We start from the raw sequence: 16,451 nt of genomic DNA, 5'->3' as shown, positions 1-16,451 counted from the left end.
ACAGCAGAGGGACAGGGGCAGCAGAGGGACAGGGACAGCAGAGGGGACAGGGACAGCAGAGGGACAGTGAGAGCAGAGGGGCCGGGGGCAGCCCGGGGGGCGGTCCCGTGTCCCCGGCCAGCCGTGCTGCGGGGACGCTGCCGGTGCCCTGAAACAAGGGCCGCGCTGAGCAGGGGGACAGAAGTGTCCCCGAAGGCCCCCGGGGCTCTGGGACGGGCTGTGGCGGCGGGGACAGGAGGGACCGGACCCAGCCGGGGGGGATAAGCCAGGGGCGAGGACAGGAGGACAGGGGGACAGGAGGGACAGGGGCACAGGAGGGACAGGGGCACAGGGGGACAGGGGTGTAGGAGGGACAAGGGGACAGGAGGGACGGGGGACAGAGGTGCAGGAGGGACGGGGGTGCAGGGGAATAGGGGGACAGAGGGCAGGCGGCACGGGGGGACAGGCGGGACGGGGGGACAGGGGGACAGGGGGACAGAGGGCAGGCGGCACGGGGGGACAGGCGGGACGGGGGGACAGGGGGACAGAGGGCAGGCGGCACGGGGGGACAGGCGGGACGGGGGGACAGGGGGACAGGGGGACAGGGGGACAGAGGGCAGGCGGCACGGGGGGACAGGCGGGACGGGGGGACAGGGGGACAGGGGGACAGAGGGCAGGCGGCACGGGGGGACAGGCGGGACGGGGGGACAGGGTGGCAGGCGGGACAGGGGGACCAGGGGGACAGGGGGCAGGCGGGACGGGGGGACAGGGGGCAGGCGGGACGGGGGCACAGGGGGACAGGGGGCAGGCGGGACGGGGGTGGCAGTCCCGGCTCCCGCCCAGCGTGGGAACCGCGCTCTGGATCCCGTGTGCCGGGAAAACAGCCCCGGGCGCGGGGGCGGGCGCGGCCCCCGGAGCGGCCTTGAGCGGGACGAGGGAGCGCGTCCCCAAGGGCGCCCTGTGAGCCGCTGCGGGGACAGCCCAGCGGTGCGGGGACAGCCCAGCGGTGTGGGGACAGCGGGGGACAGCAGGGGACAGCCCAGCCGTGTGGGGACAGCAGGGGACAGCCCAGCGGTGCGGGGACAGCGGGGGACAGCAGGGGACAGCCCAGAGGTGCAGGGACAGCCCAGCGGTGCGGGGACAGCCGGGCACAGCCCCGCGCAGGCCCGCGCTCACCATGGCCACGAAGTGCAGCAGGTCCACGCCCGGCTCGTTGCCCTTGGTGTCCGGCAGCTTCAGCAGCGAGGACACGCGGAACCCGGCGGCGCTGCCGGCGTAGCCGCCCTGGGAGCGAGCGGGGTCACCGGGGGTCACCGGGGGGCTCACTGGGGGGTCACCGGGGGTCACCGCGGGGGTCACCGGGGGGGGGTCACCGCGGGAGCGGTTCCCGCGGGCTCACCGAGTTGAGGTGGTTGCCGGCGCTCAGGACCAGGTGCAGGATGGTGTGCAGCTCCTCGCACTGCAGCAGCTCTGCGGAGCGGCCGAGGGGTGAGCGGGACCGGCCCGCGCCCGCCGCCCCCGCGCCCCCGGGGCCGCTCACCCCCGGCGGCGTCCGTCAGCGTCTGCATGGAGCCGCGCAGCGCGCTGAGCCGGGGCCAGAACTCCTCCTGCAGCACCAGCAGCTCCAGGCGCCGCGCGTAGCTGGGGGGCGAGGGGTAAGCGGGGGTCCGGGACCCGGCACACGGGACCCCGTCACAAGGGACCCCCCGGCACACGGGACCCCCCGGTACACGGGAGCCTGGGACATGGGAGCCCGGGACAAGGGACCCCCCGGCACATGAGACCCCCCCCGGCACACGGGACCGCCGGGCCCCCGGCCCCCACCTGGGCACCTCGGTGAGCAGCAGCATGAAGAGCTCGGGCTCGGGGAGCTGCTGGGCGCTGCCGGGGAAGGAGCGCAGCCGGGCCACCTGCGGGCAGAGCGCGGGTCAGGGCCGGCCGCCGGGGACCCCCCCACCCCAGCGCTCACCTCTGCGGCGCCGGGCAGCAGCCGGGAGAGCTCCCGCAGCTTCTCGGCCCCGTACGGAGCGCCGACGCCGTCGCGGATGTCCTGCACGACCTGGCGGACGGGCCTGGGGACGCGCCACGCGCGGCTGAGCCCGGCCCGCCCGCGGGCGGCGCTCTGCCCCACAGACCCCACAGCCCGCGGGGCAGAGCCCACCCGAGCCCCTGCGGCGGGCAGGGACCCCCGCCATGCCCGGGGCAGCAGGACCCCCCTGTTCCCCACCCGTGTGCGGGACCCCGGCGGGGAGCAGGTGCCTGCGATGTCCCCCACGCCGGGAGCCCTGGGGACAGGCCTCGTTCTGCACCCACGGGCTGGACGTGGACGTGGGCATCTCCCCCACCCCTTGTGTGCAGCACCGGGGGTGCAGAGTGTTGGGGGGGGATGGGTCTCCCGGGAGGGGTTGTCCCTGGGGGTTGTCCCGAGGGGGTGTCCCTGGGGGGTGTCCCTGGGGGGTGTCCCGGGGGGTTGTCCCGGGGGGGGGTGTCCCTGGGGGGTGTCCCTGGGGGGTGTCCCGGGGGGGGTGTCCCGGGGGGGGTGTCCCTGGGGGGTGTCCCGGGAGGTTGTCCCTGGGGGGTGTCCCGGGGGGGTGTCCCTGGGGGGTTGTCCCTGGGGGGTGTCCCGGGGGGGTGTCCCTGGGGGGTGTCCCTGGGGGGTGTCCCGGGGGTGGTGTCCCGGGGGGGTGTCCCTGGGTGGTGTCCCGGGGGGTTGTCCCTGGAGGGTGTCCCGGGGGGGTGTCCCTGGGGGGTTGTCCCTGGGGGGTGTCCCGGGGGAGTGTCCCTGGGGGGGTGTCCCGGGGGGGCAGCTCCGCTCACCGCTTGACTTGCTTGAGGAAGACGCCGAGGGCGAGGCTCCGCTTGGGCTCCAGCAGCGCGGTCTGGGGGGGCCGGGGGGTCAGTGCGGCCGGGGAGCGCGGGGGGAGCGCGGGGTTCGGGGGGGGAGCGCGGGGGGCGGGGGTCTCACCGCGGGCGCCGGGCGCTGCCCCGGGGCGGCCCCGCGGGGCTCTCGGAAGAGCAGGCGGAGCCGCGGCAGGTCCAGCGGCGGCGGGGGCCGCGGAGCCCAGACCGAGCGGCGGCCGCGCACCCGCGCCGGGGACACCGGCTCCCAGTGCAGCGCCCGCAGCCGCTCGCCCGGCGGGGGGGGCGGCCCCGGGGGGGGCAGCGCCGGGGGGGGCGGCCCGGGGGGGGGCGGCGGCGGCGGGGGAGGCGGCCCGGGGGGGGGCGGCGGCGCCGGGCGGCGGGGGGAGCCCATGGCCGGACCGGACGGGCAGGGGGACGACGGCCGCCCCGCGGCTGCTGCGGCTCCGCCCGCCCCGGCCCCGCCCCGGTGCCCCGGTCGCTCCGCGCTGGCGGCGGAGGGAGCGCCGGGGCCGCGGTGCAGCGTTGGGAGCCCGGCTCCGCTCGGTGCCCCCCGTCCCGCTCCGTGCCCCCCGTCCCGCTCGGACCCCCGTCCCGCTCGGTGCCCCCTGCCCCGCTCGGTGTCCCCTGTCCCGCTCGGTGCCCCCTGTCCCGCTCGGTGCCCCCTGTCCCGCTCGGTGTCCCCTGCCCCGCTCGGTGTCCCCTGCCCCGCTCAGTGTCCCCTGTCCCGCTCGGTGCCCCCTGTCCCGCTCGGTGTTCCCTGTCCCGCTCGGTGTCCCCTGCCCCGCTCGGTGTCCCCTGTCCCGCTCGGTGCCCCCTGTCCCGCTCGGTGTTCCCTGTCCCGCTCGGTGTCCCCTGCCCGGCTCGGTGTCCCCTGCCCGGCTCGGTGCCCCCTGTCCCGCTCGGTGTTCCCTGTCCCGCTCGGTGTTCCCTGTCCCGCTCGGTGCCTCCTGTCCCGCTCGGTGCCCCCTGCACGGCTCGGTGCCCCCTATCCTGCTCGGTGCCCCCTGTCCCGCTCGGTGCCCCCTGCACGGCTCGGTGCTCCCTCGGGGCTGCGGCGCCCGGTTGGAGCCGCGCACGGGGAAGGGAACCGGCCCCGGGAAGGCAGCCAGCGCAGGGAACGGAACCGGCCCGGCCGCGGTGCTGCCAGCAGGACGGCGGCGACCGGCAGTGCCGAGACCCCCGGGAGCGGCCGATGTCCCGTCTGTCCCCGAGGAACGACCCCGGGCCCCTGTCCGGGTCCCCCCCAGCGCCCTCCCTGGGGTCGCTCCCCGTGTCTCCTGTTCCCCTCCCGGGCCGTCGGGATCGCCCCGCAGCCGGTACCGGTTCCCGCGGGGGCTCCGGGGAGGTCAGGGCGGCTGGGGGCGGATCAGAGGCCCCTCGCCCCAGCACAGGCGGCAGCGGGTGCCCAGGGAGTGTCTGGGGTGCGCGGGGGCCCCCAGCGCCCCGTCCCCCCGAGCCGGGGCCGGCACCCGCAGCTCGCCCGGTTCCCGCGCCGGGCCCGCGCACCCGGTGGCCGCGGGTGCGTGAGCCCTGTCACGCGTGTCCCCGCTGCTGCGGGGGCGGGTCTGGGCTCGTTGTCTCCGCTGTCCCCGGGCAGCCCCGTTCCCGCCGCGGGGCGGGACCCCGAGCGCCGGGACACGGCCCCCTGTCCCCCGACCGCGCTGAGGCTGCGCCCCACGGGCAGCGACGGCCGCCCCGCGACCCCACAGCCGCGCGTGCGCCGCGGGCACGGGGGGACAGAGGGGACACGGGGGGACAGAAGGGGCACGGGGGGACAGTGGGGACACGGGGGGACAGAAGGGGCACGGGGGGACAGAGGGGGCACAGGGGGACAGAAGGGGCACGGGGGGACAGAGGGGGCACGGGATGAGTGGACAGAGGAAATAGAATGGGCAGGGACGAGGGGACAGAGAGGACAGAGTGGGCAGGGGACGAGGGGACAGGGGGGATAGAACGGGCAGGGGATGAGGGGACAGGGGGGATAGAACGGGCAGGGGATGAGGGGACAGGAGACAAGGGGCAGAGTGGGCAGGGATTGAAGAGACAAAGGGGACAGGGGATGAGGGGACAGAGCAGGCAGTGACAAGGGGGCAGAACCGAGGGGATGAGGGGACAGGGGACAAGGCGGGCAGGCGATGAGGGGACAGAGCCCAGGACCCCCGGGCTGTGTTCAGCACCAGCGGCGCTGGGGAACACGGGGCAGTGGGGGCTCCCGGTGCCCCCAGGTCCTCGGGGGGAGCCCCGAGCCCACAGCCCCACCCTGGCCATCCCTGTGTCCCCATCACCCCCGGCCATGCCCACATCCCCATCGCCCCCGGCTGTCCTCACGTCCCCGTCACCCCCGTCCGTCTCCGCGTCCCCATCACCCCCAGCGCGGGGCCATGATCGTACCGTTTATTCTGGAGTCGTATGGGGGGGGGGGGGGTGTCAGACCTTCACCAGGGCGGGGGTGTCAGATCCAGACGTTAAATTACCCAGGATTAAATTAGCAACGGAAACGAACTGTCTTGTCTCAGGAGAAAGTGCCCAGTGCTGCGGGTGGGGCTGCGGGCGGCGCTGGGCGCGGGGCCCCGGCCGTGCCCGCACACCCACGCGCACCCCCGCGACGGGCACGTTTGGTCCTTGGGGGGTCCCACGGCTCCTGGGGTCCAACCCACCCCCCTCACCAGCAGCAGCGCACAGAGCCCCCCAGACCCGAGATCCGCAGGGACACGCGCAGCCCGGGGACAGGGCACAGGGCCCCCAGAGCAGTGATCCATGGGGGACACGCACAGCCCGGGGACAGGGCACAGGGCCCCCAGAGCAGCGATCCATGGGGGACACGCACAGCCTGGGGACAGGGCACAGGGCCCCCAGAGCAGCGATCCATGGGGGACACGCACAGCCTGGGGACAGGGCACAGGGCCCCCAGAGCAGCGATCCATGGGGGACACGTGCAGCCCGGGGACAGGGCACAGGGCCCCCCAGACCCGAGATCCGCAGGGACACGTGCAGCCCGGGGACAGGGCACAGGGCCCCCCAGAGCAGCGATCAATGGGGGACACGCGCAGCCCGGGGACAGGGCACAGGGCCCCCAGAGCAGTGATCCATGGGGGACACGCACAGCCCGGGGACAGGGCACAGGGCCCCCAGAGCAGCGATCCATGGGGGACACGCACAGCCCGGGGACAGGGCACAGGGCCCCCAGAGCAGCGATCCATGGGGGACACGCACAGCCCGGGGACAGGGCACAGGGCCCCCAGAGCAGCGATCCATGGGGGACACGCACAGCCCGGGGACAGGGCACAGGGCCCCCCAGAGCAGCGATCAATGGGGGACACGTGCAGCCCGGGGACAGGGCACAGGGCCCCCAGAGCAGCGATCAATGGGGGACACGTGCAGCCCGGGAACAGGTGGGACAGCCCGTCCTGGGGGGAGTGTAGTGTGAGGCCGGCTCGGGGGGGAGTGTGAGAGCAGCTGCCCAGGAACCCTGGGGATCGACCGGGAGCACCGGGGATCAGCTGGGAACCCTGGGATCAACTGAGAGCACCAGGGATCGACCGGGAGCACCGGGGATCAGCTGGGAACTCGGGGGATCAGCTGGGAACATGGGGGATCAGCTGGGAACCCCAGAGATCGACGGGGAGCACCGGGGATCAGCTGGGAACCCCGGGGATCAGCTGGGAACCCCAGGGATCAGCTGGGAACACTGGAGGGGCTGCGGGGAGGGAGGGGGCGCAGCCCCAGCGCCAGGGAGATGGCAGGACCATGGATGCCGGTGCAGGGGGGGCACCCAGAGACCCCAGGATTGGGGGGGGGGCACCCAGAGACCCCAGGATGAGGGGGGGAGCACCCAGAGACCCCAGGATGGGGGGGGGGGGGACCCGCAGCCCCCAGGATGGGGGGGGCACCCGCAGCCCCGGTGCTGCTCCTGTGCAGCTCCATCTTCGTTTGGGAAGGAGCGCCCCGCCCAGGGCTGGGGGCGCAGGGAGAGCCGGAGCGTCCCCCCAGCCCAAGGTGCGGGGCTGGGGCGCAGCCGGGGGGGTCGCTGCCCGGGTGCCGGGGGCTCCGGCCGCGTGCCGGGCCGTGCGCGGTGGGGGGCCGGGCTGAGGTCCGTGCCCCGCGGCCGCTCACTGCTCCTCCAGCCACGACGGCTTCTCGGCGCCGGGCGTCTTGAGCTTGATGTTGAACTGCTTGAGCGTCTGCTCCAGCTGCTGCTGGTTCCCCGCGAAGTACGCGGAGATGGCGTTGTGGAACAGCAGCAGCTGCTTGTGCATCACCTTGATCTGCAGGGACACCGCGGGGGACAGGGTCAGGGACACCGCAGGGGACAGGGTCACCGCGCGGGGACAGGGACACCGCGCGGGGACAGGGTCAGGGACAACGCACGGGTCAGGGACACCGCGCGGGGACAGGGTCACCGCGCGGGGACAGGGACACCGCGCGGGGACAGGGACACCGCGCGGGGACAGGGTCAGGGACAACGCACGGGTCAGGGACACCGCGCGGGGACAGGGACACCGTGCGGGGACAGGGAGGGGGGTCAAAGACATCGAGTGGGGACGGGGTCAGAGACACCACATGGGGATGGGGACAGGAGTTAGAGACACCACACAGGGTCAGGGACAGGGGTCAGAGACACCGCACAGGGGGTCAGAGCCGTAGCACCACAGAGGGACAGGGACAGGGGGGTCAGGGCCACAGCACCAAAGACACACGGGGCAGGGACGGGTCAGAGCTGCCGCAGGGACAGGGACAGGGATGGGTCAGAGCTGCAGCAGGGACAGGGACGGGGACGGATCAGAGCTGCAGCAGGGACAGGGACAGGGACGGATCAGAGCTGCAGCAGGGACAGGGACAGGGACAGGGACGGGTCAGAGCTGCCGCAGGGACAGGGACAGGGACGGGTCAGAGCTGCCGCAGGAACAGGGACAGGGATGGGTCAGAGCTGCAGCAGGACAGGGACAGGGACAGGGATGGGTCAGAGCTGCAGCAGGGACAGGGACAGGGACGGGTCAGAGCTGCAGCAGGGACAGGGACAGGGACAGGGATGGGTCAGAGCTGCAGCAGGGACAGGGACAGGGACAGGGATGGGTCAGAGCTGCAGCAGGGACAGGGACAGGGACGGATCAGAGCTGCAGCAGGGACAGGGACAGGGACAGGGATGGGTCAGAGCTGCAGCAGGGACAGGGACAGGGATGGGTCAGAGCTGCCGCAGGGACAGGGACAGGGATGGGTCAGAGCTGCCGCAGGGACAGGGACAGGGACAGGGATGGGTCAGAGCTGCCGCAGGGACAGAGACGGATCAGAGCTGCAGCAGGGACAGGGACGGATCAGAGCTGCAGCAGGGACAGGGACAGGGATAGGGACGGGTCAGAGCTGCAGCACGGACAGGGACAGGGACAGGGACGGGGTCAGAGCTGCAGCAGGGACAGAGACAGGGACAGGGAGAGGGATGGGTCAGAGCTGCAGCAGGGACAGGGACGGGTCAGAGCTGCCGCAGGGCAGGGACAGGGACGGGGTCAGAGCTGCAGCAGGGACAGGGACAGGGATGGGTCAGAGCTGCAGCAGGGACAGGGACAAGGATGGGTCAGAGCTGCAGCAGGGACAGGGACAGGGATGGGTCAGAGCTGCAGCAGGGACAGGGACAGGGACTGGGACGGGTCAGAGCTGCAGCAGGGACAGGGACGGGTCAGAGCTGCAGCAGGGACAGGGACAGGGACGGGGTCAGAGCTGCAGCAGGGACAGGGACGGGTCAGAGCTGCAGCAGGACAGGGACGGGTCAGAGCTGCCGCAGGGACAGGGACAGAGATGGGTCAGAGCTGCAGCAGGGACAGGGACGGGTCAGAGGTGCAGCAGGGACAGGGACGGGTCAGAGGTGCAGCAGGGACAGGGACAGGGACTGGGACGGGTCAGAGCTGCAGCAGGACAGGGACAGGGACTGGGACGGGTCAGAGCTGCAGCAGGGTAGGGGCAGGACCCCACTCAGCCCAGGACAGGGGCTCAGCTCCACGAGCCATGGCAGCGCAAGGGGGAGGAGCCCAGCACCCGCTGCCCCCCCGGCGGGCAGGATTGGGGCCGACCACACTCCAGCCCTCAGCGCTCCCCACCTTGTTCTCCTCCAGGAACTTGAGCTTGATGGCCACGTCCGCCCGCAGCTTCTCGTACTTGTCCTTGTGGCTCTGGAACTGGCTCTGCGCGGCGTCCAGGCGGCACAGCGTGCCAGCGTCGCGCGGGCCCATGCTCAGCTCCTCCAGGTCCGTGCGGTACGCGTCGTACTCCAGCCTGCGGGGACGGCGTCTCAGCCCCGCGGCGCCGGCACAGCCGCCGCGCGCGCCCGCCCGCGGCCCTACCTGGCCGTCTCGTACTGCTTGACCGTCATGAGCGTGTCCTCCATGGTCTTGTTCACCAGCGTGTTGATGCTGGAGACGAAGAAGTTGACGGCGCCCAGCAGCGTCTCCCCGTTCTTGCACAGCAGCTTCTGCGTCTCCGCGTTGTAACCGAACTCCTCCTGGGAGGGCAGGACGGGTCAGGCTCCGTGCCGGCCCCCGGGGCCAGCCGGGTGCGGGGACACGGCCCCATGGCCCCTGGCCGCTGCTGAGCACGGTTGTCCCCGAGCTCCTCCCCAGGTGTCCCCAACCTCCTCCTGCTCCTCCACAGATGTCCTTGAGCTCCTCCTGCTCCTCCCCAGATACCCTTGAGCTCCTTCCCACATGTCCCCGAGCTCCTCACTCATCCCCAGGTGTCCCCAACCTCCTCCTGCTCCTCCCCAGGTGTCCCCAAGCTCCTCCTGCTCCTCCCCAGGTGTCCCCGACCTCGTCCTTGCTCCTCCCCAGGTGTCCCCAACCTCCTCACTCATGCCCAGGTGTCCCCGAGCTCCTCACTCCTCCCCAGGTGTCCCCGAGCTCCTCCTGCTCCTCCCCAGGTGTCCCCAACCTCCTCGCTCCTCCCCAGGTGTCCCTGAGCTCCTCCCCAGGTGTCCCTGAGCTCCTCACTCCTCCCCAGGTGCCCCCGAGCTCCTCCCCAGGTGCCCCCGAGCTCCTCCCCAGGTGCCCCCGAGCTCCTCGTGCTCTCGCAGCCTTGCAGGTGCTGCAGGACCAGGCTGGGTCCCCGGGTGCCCTCCCGGCGTGAGGGGCTGTGGACACCCCCCGGTCAAACCTGCAGCTCCGGGGACTTCTGGCTGAGGTCGGCGAAGGCGTCGCCCAGCGCGTGCTGCGTCTGCACCAGGCTGTAGAAGTGGTTGGTGAGCGCGCGCGCCAGCTGCAGCACGCACTCGTACTTGCGCTTGGTCTCGCGCAGCAGCTCGATCTGCGTCTCCAGCTCCAGGTCCACGGTGCGCGAGCCGCGGCCGAACCGCTCCGAGATCAGCTGCTTGGTGCACTGCGGGCCGGGCGCGTCAGCAGAGCCACGCGGGCCCCCGCCCCCGCGCTCCCCGGCGCCCGCTCACCTTGTACGTGTTGATCCCCCACTTCTTGACGATGTCAAACTTCTCCACGGCGATGCCGCGCACGATCTCCTCTCCCGCGGCGGGGCCGGCGTGGGGCTGGTGCAGCGCGGAGCCTGGGGCAGACACAGCGCCTGGCACCGGCGCCAAACCCACCCACACGTGTGGGGCGGGGGGGCTGGGGGCGCCGCGTGGGGACTGCCGGGAGCGCCAAAACACCCGACACGGCAGAGCGGGGTCCGGCAGCGCCGGCGCTGTGGGAGCCGCCCCTCGCCGGCTACCGGCCCCGCGTGGCCCCGCGCCGGAGCAGACGTTCCGCACCAGCGGCGAGCGCACAAGCCAGGCGTTACGGTGCTCGGGCCGCTCTCGGGTGCTGTGCACACACTGCCCGGCCGGTGGGCACTGGGACCCGACGCCCGGCGCGCGCTGTGGGAAAGCTGCTCGCCAGCCCTTTGGGGTCCTGGCGGGGCCAAGCGGTGGCACCGCAGAAGGCGCCGCAGCGCCAGGGCTGCCCCTCGCCAGGTGACCCCGGCACCTCCCGTGCTGCACCGTGATCCCGGCAGCCCCAGCTGCGTCCTGCCCCACCGGCAGTGCCTGGGCAGCGCACGGGTGGGCTCTGTGCCATGGGAACAGGCACACGGGTGGGCTCCGCGCCACGGGAACGGGCACACGGGTGGGCTCCGTGCCACGGGAGCCGGCACACGGGTGGGCTCCACGTCATGGGAATGGGCACACAGGTGGGCTCCGTGCCACGGGAATGGGCACACGGGTGGGCTCCGTGCCACAGGAACTGGCACATGGGTGGGCTCTGTGCCATGGGAACGGGCACACGGGTGGGCTCTGTGCCATGGGAACGGGCACACGGGTGGGCTCCATGCTGCAGGACCTGGCACACGGGTGGGCTCCGCACCACAGAACCCTCTCGTGCAGCCGGCACTGCCAGGTCCCAGCTCTGAGCCAGCCGCGGCTCCGGCAGCCCGTCTCTGCCCCGGCACCAGGTCTCTGCCACAGCCACGAGGCCGGTGGGTGCTGGGAAGCTCTGCCCCGCGGCCTCGCTGCCGGCACCGTGGCGCTGCCGCGGCTGCAGCCCAGTCGCTGCGAGGGGCCCGAGGGACCCCACGCTCCCGTCCCCGGTACCTGAGGCAGCGGGCGGGTGGGCCATCCTGCTGGCGGCAGCCGCGCTGGGGGACACGGGTGCTCCTCGGGGTGGGTGAGGTTGGACAAGACACCCTGGAAACGGGGGGCGGCGGGCGGGGAGCGGAGGGACCGGGGACGGGTGCGCACAGGGCACGGGGATGGCCGGGACGCGGGACGAGCGTGCGGGCGGGACGGCAGCGGGACAGCAGCGGGGAGACGAGCGTGAGGTGACAGCCGAGGCCACGGGGGCTGCAGGCGGACACCACTCCCTCCCGCGCCCCCCGGCGCCTCGGCCGCGGTCACCGAGCCACGGAGCGGGACAGACGGACACTGGATGGCAGCCGCAGCTCCTCCTCGGCACAGGGAACGGGAGGGAACGCAGCGTCCCCGCGCCGGGAAACCCGCGCACCCACGGGACGGACAGAACCGAACGTGTGACAGGACCCCGAGGGGCAGAGGGTGACACGGCTGGGACACACCTGCCCTGGCACTGCTGGCGGCGTCCAGCCCAGCACCAGCGGCACTCGCCGCAGAGCCACGGCTGCCCCCGCGCCCCGCCACAGCTGCCGGGGACACGGGGATCAGCACAGCGCCTGGGGACACGGGGACCGGCAGAGCTGCCGTGCGGGGACACACCGGGACCGGCAGAGCTGCCGTGGGGGGACACACCGGGACTGGCACAGCTCCCACGGACACTGGGACCGGCACAGCTCCCGGGGAGAAACGCCGGGACCAGCACAGCTCCCAGGAGGCTCACAGCCACCTGCCCTGTCCCCTGCGCAGCCCAGCCCGCTCCTCTCGGCACAGCCGCGGCACTGGCGCATCCTGGAGCGGAGCGGTGGCACCAGCGTCTCTCCGGCCACCCCTCCGCACAGCGCGGAGCCGGCTGGCACAACCACAACCGGGGCCCGGGGTGCCCCACAGCCCCTGGGGGTCACCTCCCGCGGGGAGCGCAGGGGAGGGCGCCCCCCAGCGCCCCAGCACGGCGCAGCCCGTCCCACCTTTGATGGCGCCGGTGGGGATGATGCCCTCGGCCGTGCCGCCGTAGCCGCCGGACACGATGCTGGTCTCGTTGAGGTTGGGCCCCGACACCATCACCTGCTGCAGGTCCTGGGTGCGGGGGACACGGCAGCTGAGGCGCGGGGGGACGGGGCAGCCCGGCCGCGGAGGGCACGGCGGCACCCGCGCACCAACCTGCTCCAGGCTGTCGTCCTCGGGCAGGCTGCCCGTGTCCCCGTTGCTGCTGATGGGGATCTCCATGGTGGCCGCCTTGCTCATCATCCCGTCCGACATGGCAGCGCCTGCGGGGACACGGAGCCGTCACCGCGGCTGGGGACTGGCGCCCACGGGACCGGCTCCAGCGCCGGGGAACCGAGGGGCCGAGGCCTCGGCTGGGCTCCCCATGGCGCAGGATGGGGACAGGGGACAGCGGGGGGGCAGGGGACAGCGGGGGGAGGGGACAGCAGGGGGGGGAGGGGACAACGGGGGGGCAGGGGACAGCGGGGTTCCCTGGGGACAGCGGGGGCTCCCTGGGGACAGCGGGGGGGCAGGGGACAGGGGGGTTCCCCGGGGACAGCGGGCACGGCCACAGCTCCCAGAGCTGGCTGGAGCCGCGGCGGCCCCGCTCCGTTCACCGCGGTGCGGCCGTCCCCAGCTGCCCCCACCGGCCCCGGCGCAGCCCCATCACCCCTCAGCTCACGCGTTTGGGCGCGGGGCCGCGCTGCCCCGTCCCTCGTGAGCCCGGGGCCCCGCAGCGTCCGTCCGTCTGTCTGCACGGCGGGAGCTGGCGCGCTGCCGGGACCCAGCGCCACGGGACTCAGCGCCACAGGACTCAGCGCCACGTAGCAGCGGCCCCGCGGTGCCCAGACCGGCCCGGGCACATTCCAGAGCAGGTGGCTGCTCCTCCCGCTCCGTTAGCGGCCCCGGCCCCGCAGGGACACGGCTGGGACCGCACCCGGGACAGCCCGGGGGGACACACACGGGACAGCCTGGGACACACACACACACACACACACACGGGACAGCCCGGGGGGACACACACGGGACAGCCCGGGGGACACACACACGGGACAGCCTGGGGGGGGGACACACACGGGACAGCCCGGGACACACACACACACACGGGACAGCCCGGGACACACACACACACAAACACGGGACAGCCCGGGACACACACACACACAAACACGGGACAGCCCGGGGGACACACACACACACACGGGACAGCCCAGGGGACACACACACACACACACGGGACAGCCCGGGGGGGACACACACGGGACAGCCCGGGGGACACACACACACACACACGGGACAGCCCGGGACACACACACACGGGACAGCCCGGGGACACACACACACGGGACAGCCCGGGGACACACACACACACGCGGGACAGCCCGGGGACACACACACACACGGGACAGCTCGGGGACACACACACACACACGGGACAGCCCGGGGACACACACACACACACGGGACAGCCCCGGGGGACACACACACACACACGGGACAGCCCGGGGACACACACACACACACACGGGACAGCCCGGGACACACACACACACACGGGACAGCCCCGGGGGGGACACACACATACACACACGGGACAGCCCGGGGGACACACACACACACGGGACAGCCCGGGGGACACACACACACACACACACACACACACACACACACACGGGACAGCCCGGGGGGGCCGCTGCGCCCCAGCCCCGCTCCCCGGCCCCTCCCGTTCCCGGGGAAGCCCCTGGAGCGGGTCCCGCACCGCGGGCTCCCCGCGGCCCGTCCCGCCCGCCGCCCCGCACGGGGACCCGGACCGGCCGCACCGGCAGCGCCGCCGCGGACTCACCTGCCGGGCCCCGCTGCCCCGGCGGCCTCGGCTCCTGGCGGCCTCGGTTCCCCGCCGCTCCCGTCCCCCGTTCCCGTTCCCCGCCCCCCGGCTCTCCGCTCCGGTTCCGGTTCCGGTTCCGGTTCCGGTCCCGCCCACCTGCGCCGCGCGGCCCGGCCGGGCCCCCCCGCTCCGCTCGGCCCGGGACACGCCGGAAGTCGCGGCGCGGCGCGAGCGAGGGCCGCCGGGGTCCCGGACGTGGCGTCACCGGCGGCGCCGGGCGGAAGCGGCGTCTTTCCCGGAAGCGCCTTCCCGGGCGGAAGCGGCGCCGCGGGCGGGCCCGATGGACCCGGGAGGGGAGCACCGGCAGCAGCTGCGCAGCGTGAGCGGGGCGGGGGGCGGGGCGGCGGGGGCGGGGCCCGGGGGTCCCGGTGCGCGGGCTGAGCGTGCGGTGCCGCCCCCGCAGCTGCGGGACTTCCTGCTGGTGTACAACCGCATGACCGAGCTCTGCTTCCGCCACTGCGTCTGCAACCTCAACTACCGGCTGCTCACCGGCCGCGAGGTCAGCGGGGCGGGGACCGGGAACGGAGGATGGGGAACCGGGGACGGGGGAACGGAGGATGATGAACGGGGAACCGGGGACAGGGGAATGGGGATGGGGAATGGGGATGGGGGAACCGGGGACGGGGGAACCCGGGTTGGGGTGAACCAGGGACGGCGGAACGGGGACGGGGGGAACCGGGGACAGGGGAACCGGGGACGGGCGGAATGAGGATGGGGGGAACCGGGGACGGGGAACCGGGGGTGGGGAAACTGGGGACAGGGAGCCCGTACCGGCGGCAGGTCCCCCGTCCCCTTCACCCCAACGTCTCTTGCCTGTCGTTCCCACCCCCTCATCCCCCGTGTCTCACCCCCGTCCCGCTCCCCCCGCCCCCCGCCCTGCCCCGCGGCCCGGGGTCCCGCAGGAGTCGTGCCTGGACCGCTGTGCGGGGAAGCTGGTTCACTCCAACCACCGCCTGATGGCCGCCTACGTGGCGCTGATCCCGGCCGTGCTGCAGCGCCGCGCCGCCGACTACGAGGCCAGCGCGGCGGCTCCGGCACCGCAGCGGGAGGCTCCGGCACCGCAGCGGGAGGCTCCGGCACCGCAGCAGGAGGCTCCGGGACCGCAGCGGGAGGCTCCGGGACCACAGCAGGCAGCTCCGGGCACGTAGCGCAGCAGCCACCCGGGCGGTGGTTCCGACAGCGGCGCGGCCGGGGCTGCGGGACGGCCCCGCGCGGGGTGACGTTCGGCGCGGTCCGGGCTCCGTGCGCCCCGCGGATCCGCGTCCTCCCGCGGCACCGGGAGCCCCCGCAGCCGTTCTGTGCCGCGGTGCCGGCACACCGGAGGGAACCGGCTGTGCCAGCCCCTCGCCGGGACGGTTCCCCCGCGCTCTGTGCTGACGGCTCCGGCGCTGGGTGCTCCCGCTCCGTGCCGGGGCTGCTCCTGCTTGTGGCAGACGGTGTCGCGGTGCCAATAAAGATCTTGGTTAACGCCTCGCTGCTGACGCGCCGTGCGGAGCGCGCGGCCCACCGGGCAGGGGCTGCCGCTCCTGCTGGGAGCGATTGCGCTGCTGTGGCTGTCGGCGTCAGCACCGGCCGTGGGTCCCGGTTCCGCAGGTCGCAGTTCCACAGGTCCCGGTTCCGCAGGTCGCAGTTCCACAGGTCCTGGTTCCGCGGGTCCCGGCTCTGGGGGTCCGGGTTCCACTCTGTGGGTCCAAGCGCCCCCCGAGGCAGCAGATCCGTCCTGTGGCAGCGCGGCCGGGGCTGCCCGGGCACAGGGTGGCCTGGGGGGCTCCGCACCCGGGGGGCTCTGGAGAGGGGCCGGTTCCTCGTGGCTCTATGACACACCAGCTCACAGCACTCGGGACTCACCAGGTCCAGATACCGAGGCCGAGTGTGTTCCTGGGCGGCACACGGTGTGTGGGCAGTGCCAGGGACGGTCACCGCTGCCGGGCACGGTCACCTCTGCCAGGCACGGTCACCGCTGCTGAGGACAGTGCAACCACCCGGCACAGGCTGCCGCTCTGGTTCTTTCTCGCTGTCGGTGCTGCCAGTGCCTGTGCTGGTGCCTGTGCTGGTGCTGCTGCCTGTTTTGCTCTCAATGCCTGTACTGCTGCCTGTGCCAGTGCCTGTGCCAGTGCTGGTGCCTGAATTGCTCTTGGTGCCTGTGTC

The 16,451-nt window shown here is 73.7% G+C and overlaps 2 protein-coding genes across 4 annotated transcripts; one reads left to right on the top strand and one right to left on the bottom strand.

Moving 5' to 3' along the window:
* Nucleotides 1–5,884: 5,884 nt before the first annotated feature.
* ARFIP2 (ARF interacting protein 2) lies at nt 5,885–14,301 on the bottom strand. Of its 2 annotated transcripts, none has more exons than XM_080350126.1 (8): nt 14,262–14,301; nt 12,596–12,702; nt 12,403–12,511; nt 10,268–10,380; nt 9,979–10,200; nt 9,174–9,331; nt 8,931–9,105; nt 5,885–7,106 (listed from the first exon to the last, which is right to left on the bottom strand). In XM_080350126.1, exons 2-8 carry the CDS (start codon nt 12,692–12,694, stop codon nt 6,951–6,953), a joined length of 1,032 nt encoding a protein of 343 aa, XP_080206252.1. In that variant the 5' UTR covers nt 12,695–12,702; nt 14,262–14,301; the 3' UTR covers nt 5,885–6,950. The 2 variants fall into 2 exon arrangements, with proteins under 2 accessions (XP_080206252.1, XP_080206253.1); XM_080350127.1 differs by having other exon boundaries at nt 9,979–10,080.
* A 105-nt stretch (nt 14,302–14,406) lies between these two features.
* On the top strand, nt 14,407–15,765 carry TIMM10B (translocase of inner mitochondrial membrane 10B). 2 transcript variants are annotated; one of them, XM_080345190.1, is made up of 4 exons: nt 14,407–14,622; nt 14,707–14,802; nt 15,206–15,373; nt 15,416–15,765. In XM_080345190.1, the coding sequence occupies exons 1-4, from the start codon at nt 14,584–14,586 to the stop codon at nt 15,449–15,451; spliced, it is 339 nt and encodes a 112-aa protein (XP_080201316.1). In that variant the 5' UTR covers nt 14,407–14,583; the 3' UTR covers nt 15,452–15,765. The 2 variants fall into 2 exon arrangements, with proteins under 2 accessions (XP_080201316.1, XP_080201315.1); XM_080345189.1 differs by having other exon boundaries at nt 15,206–15,765.
* The last annotated feature ends 686 nt before the right edge of the window (nt 15,766–16,451 follow it).

Source organism: Nesoenas mayeri (assembly GCF_963082525.1).
Source record: "Nesoenas mayeri genome assembly, chromosome: 1".
Taxonomy (NCBI): Eukaryota; Metazoa; Chordata; class Aves; order Columbiformes; family Columbidae; genus Nesoenas; species Nesoenas mayeri.
This window is presented reverse-complemented; position numbering and strand designations above follow the sequence as displayed.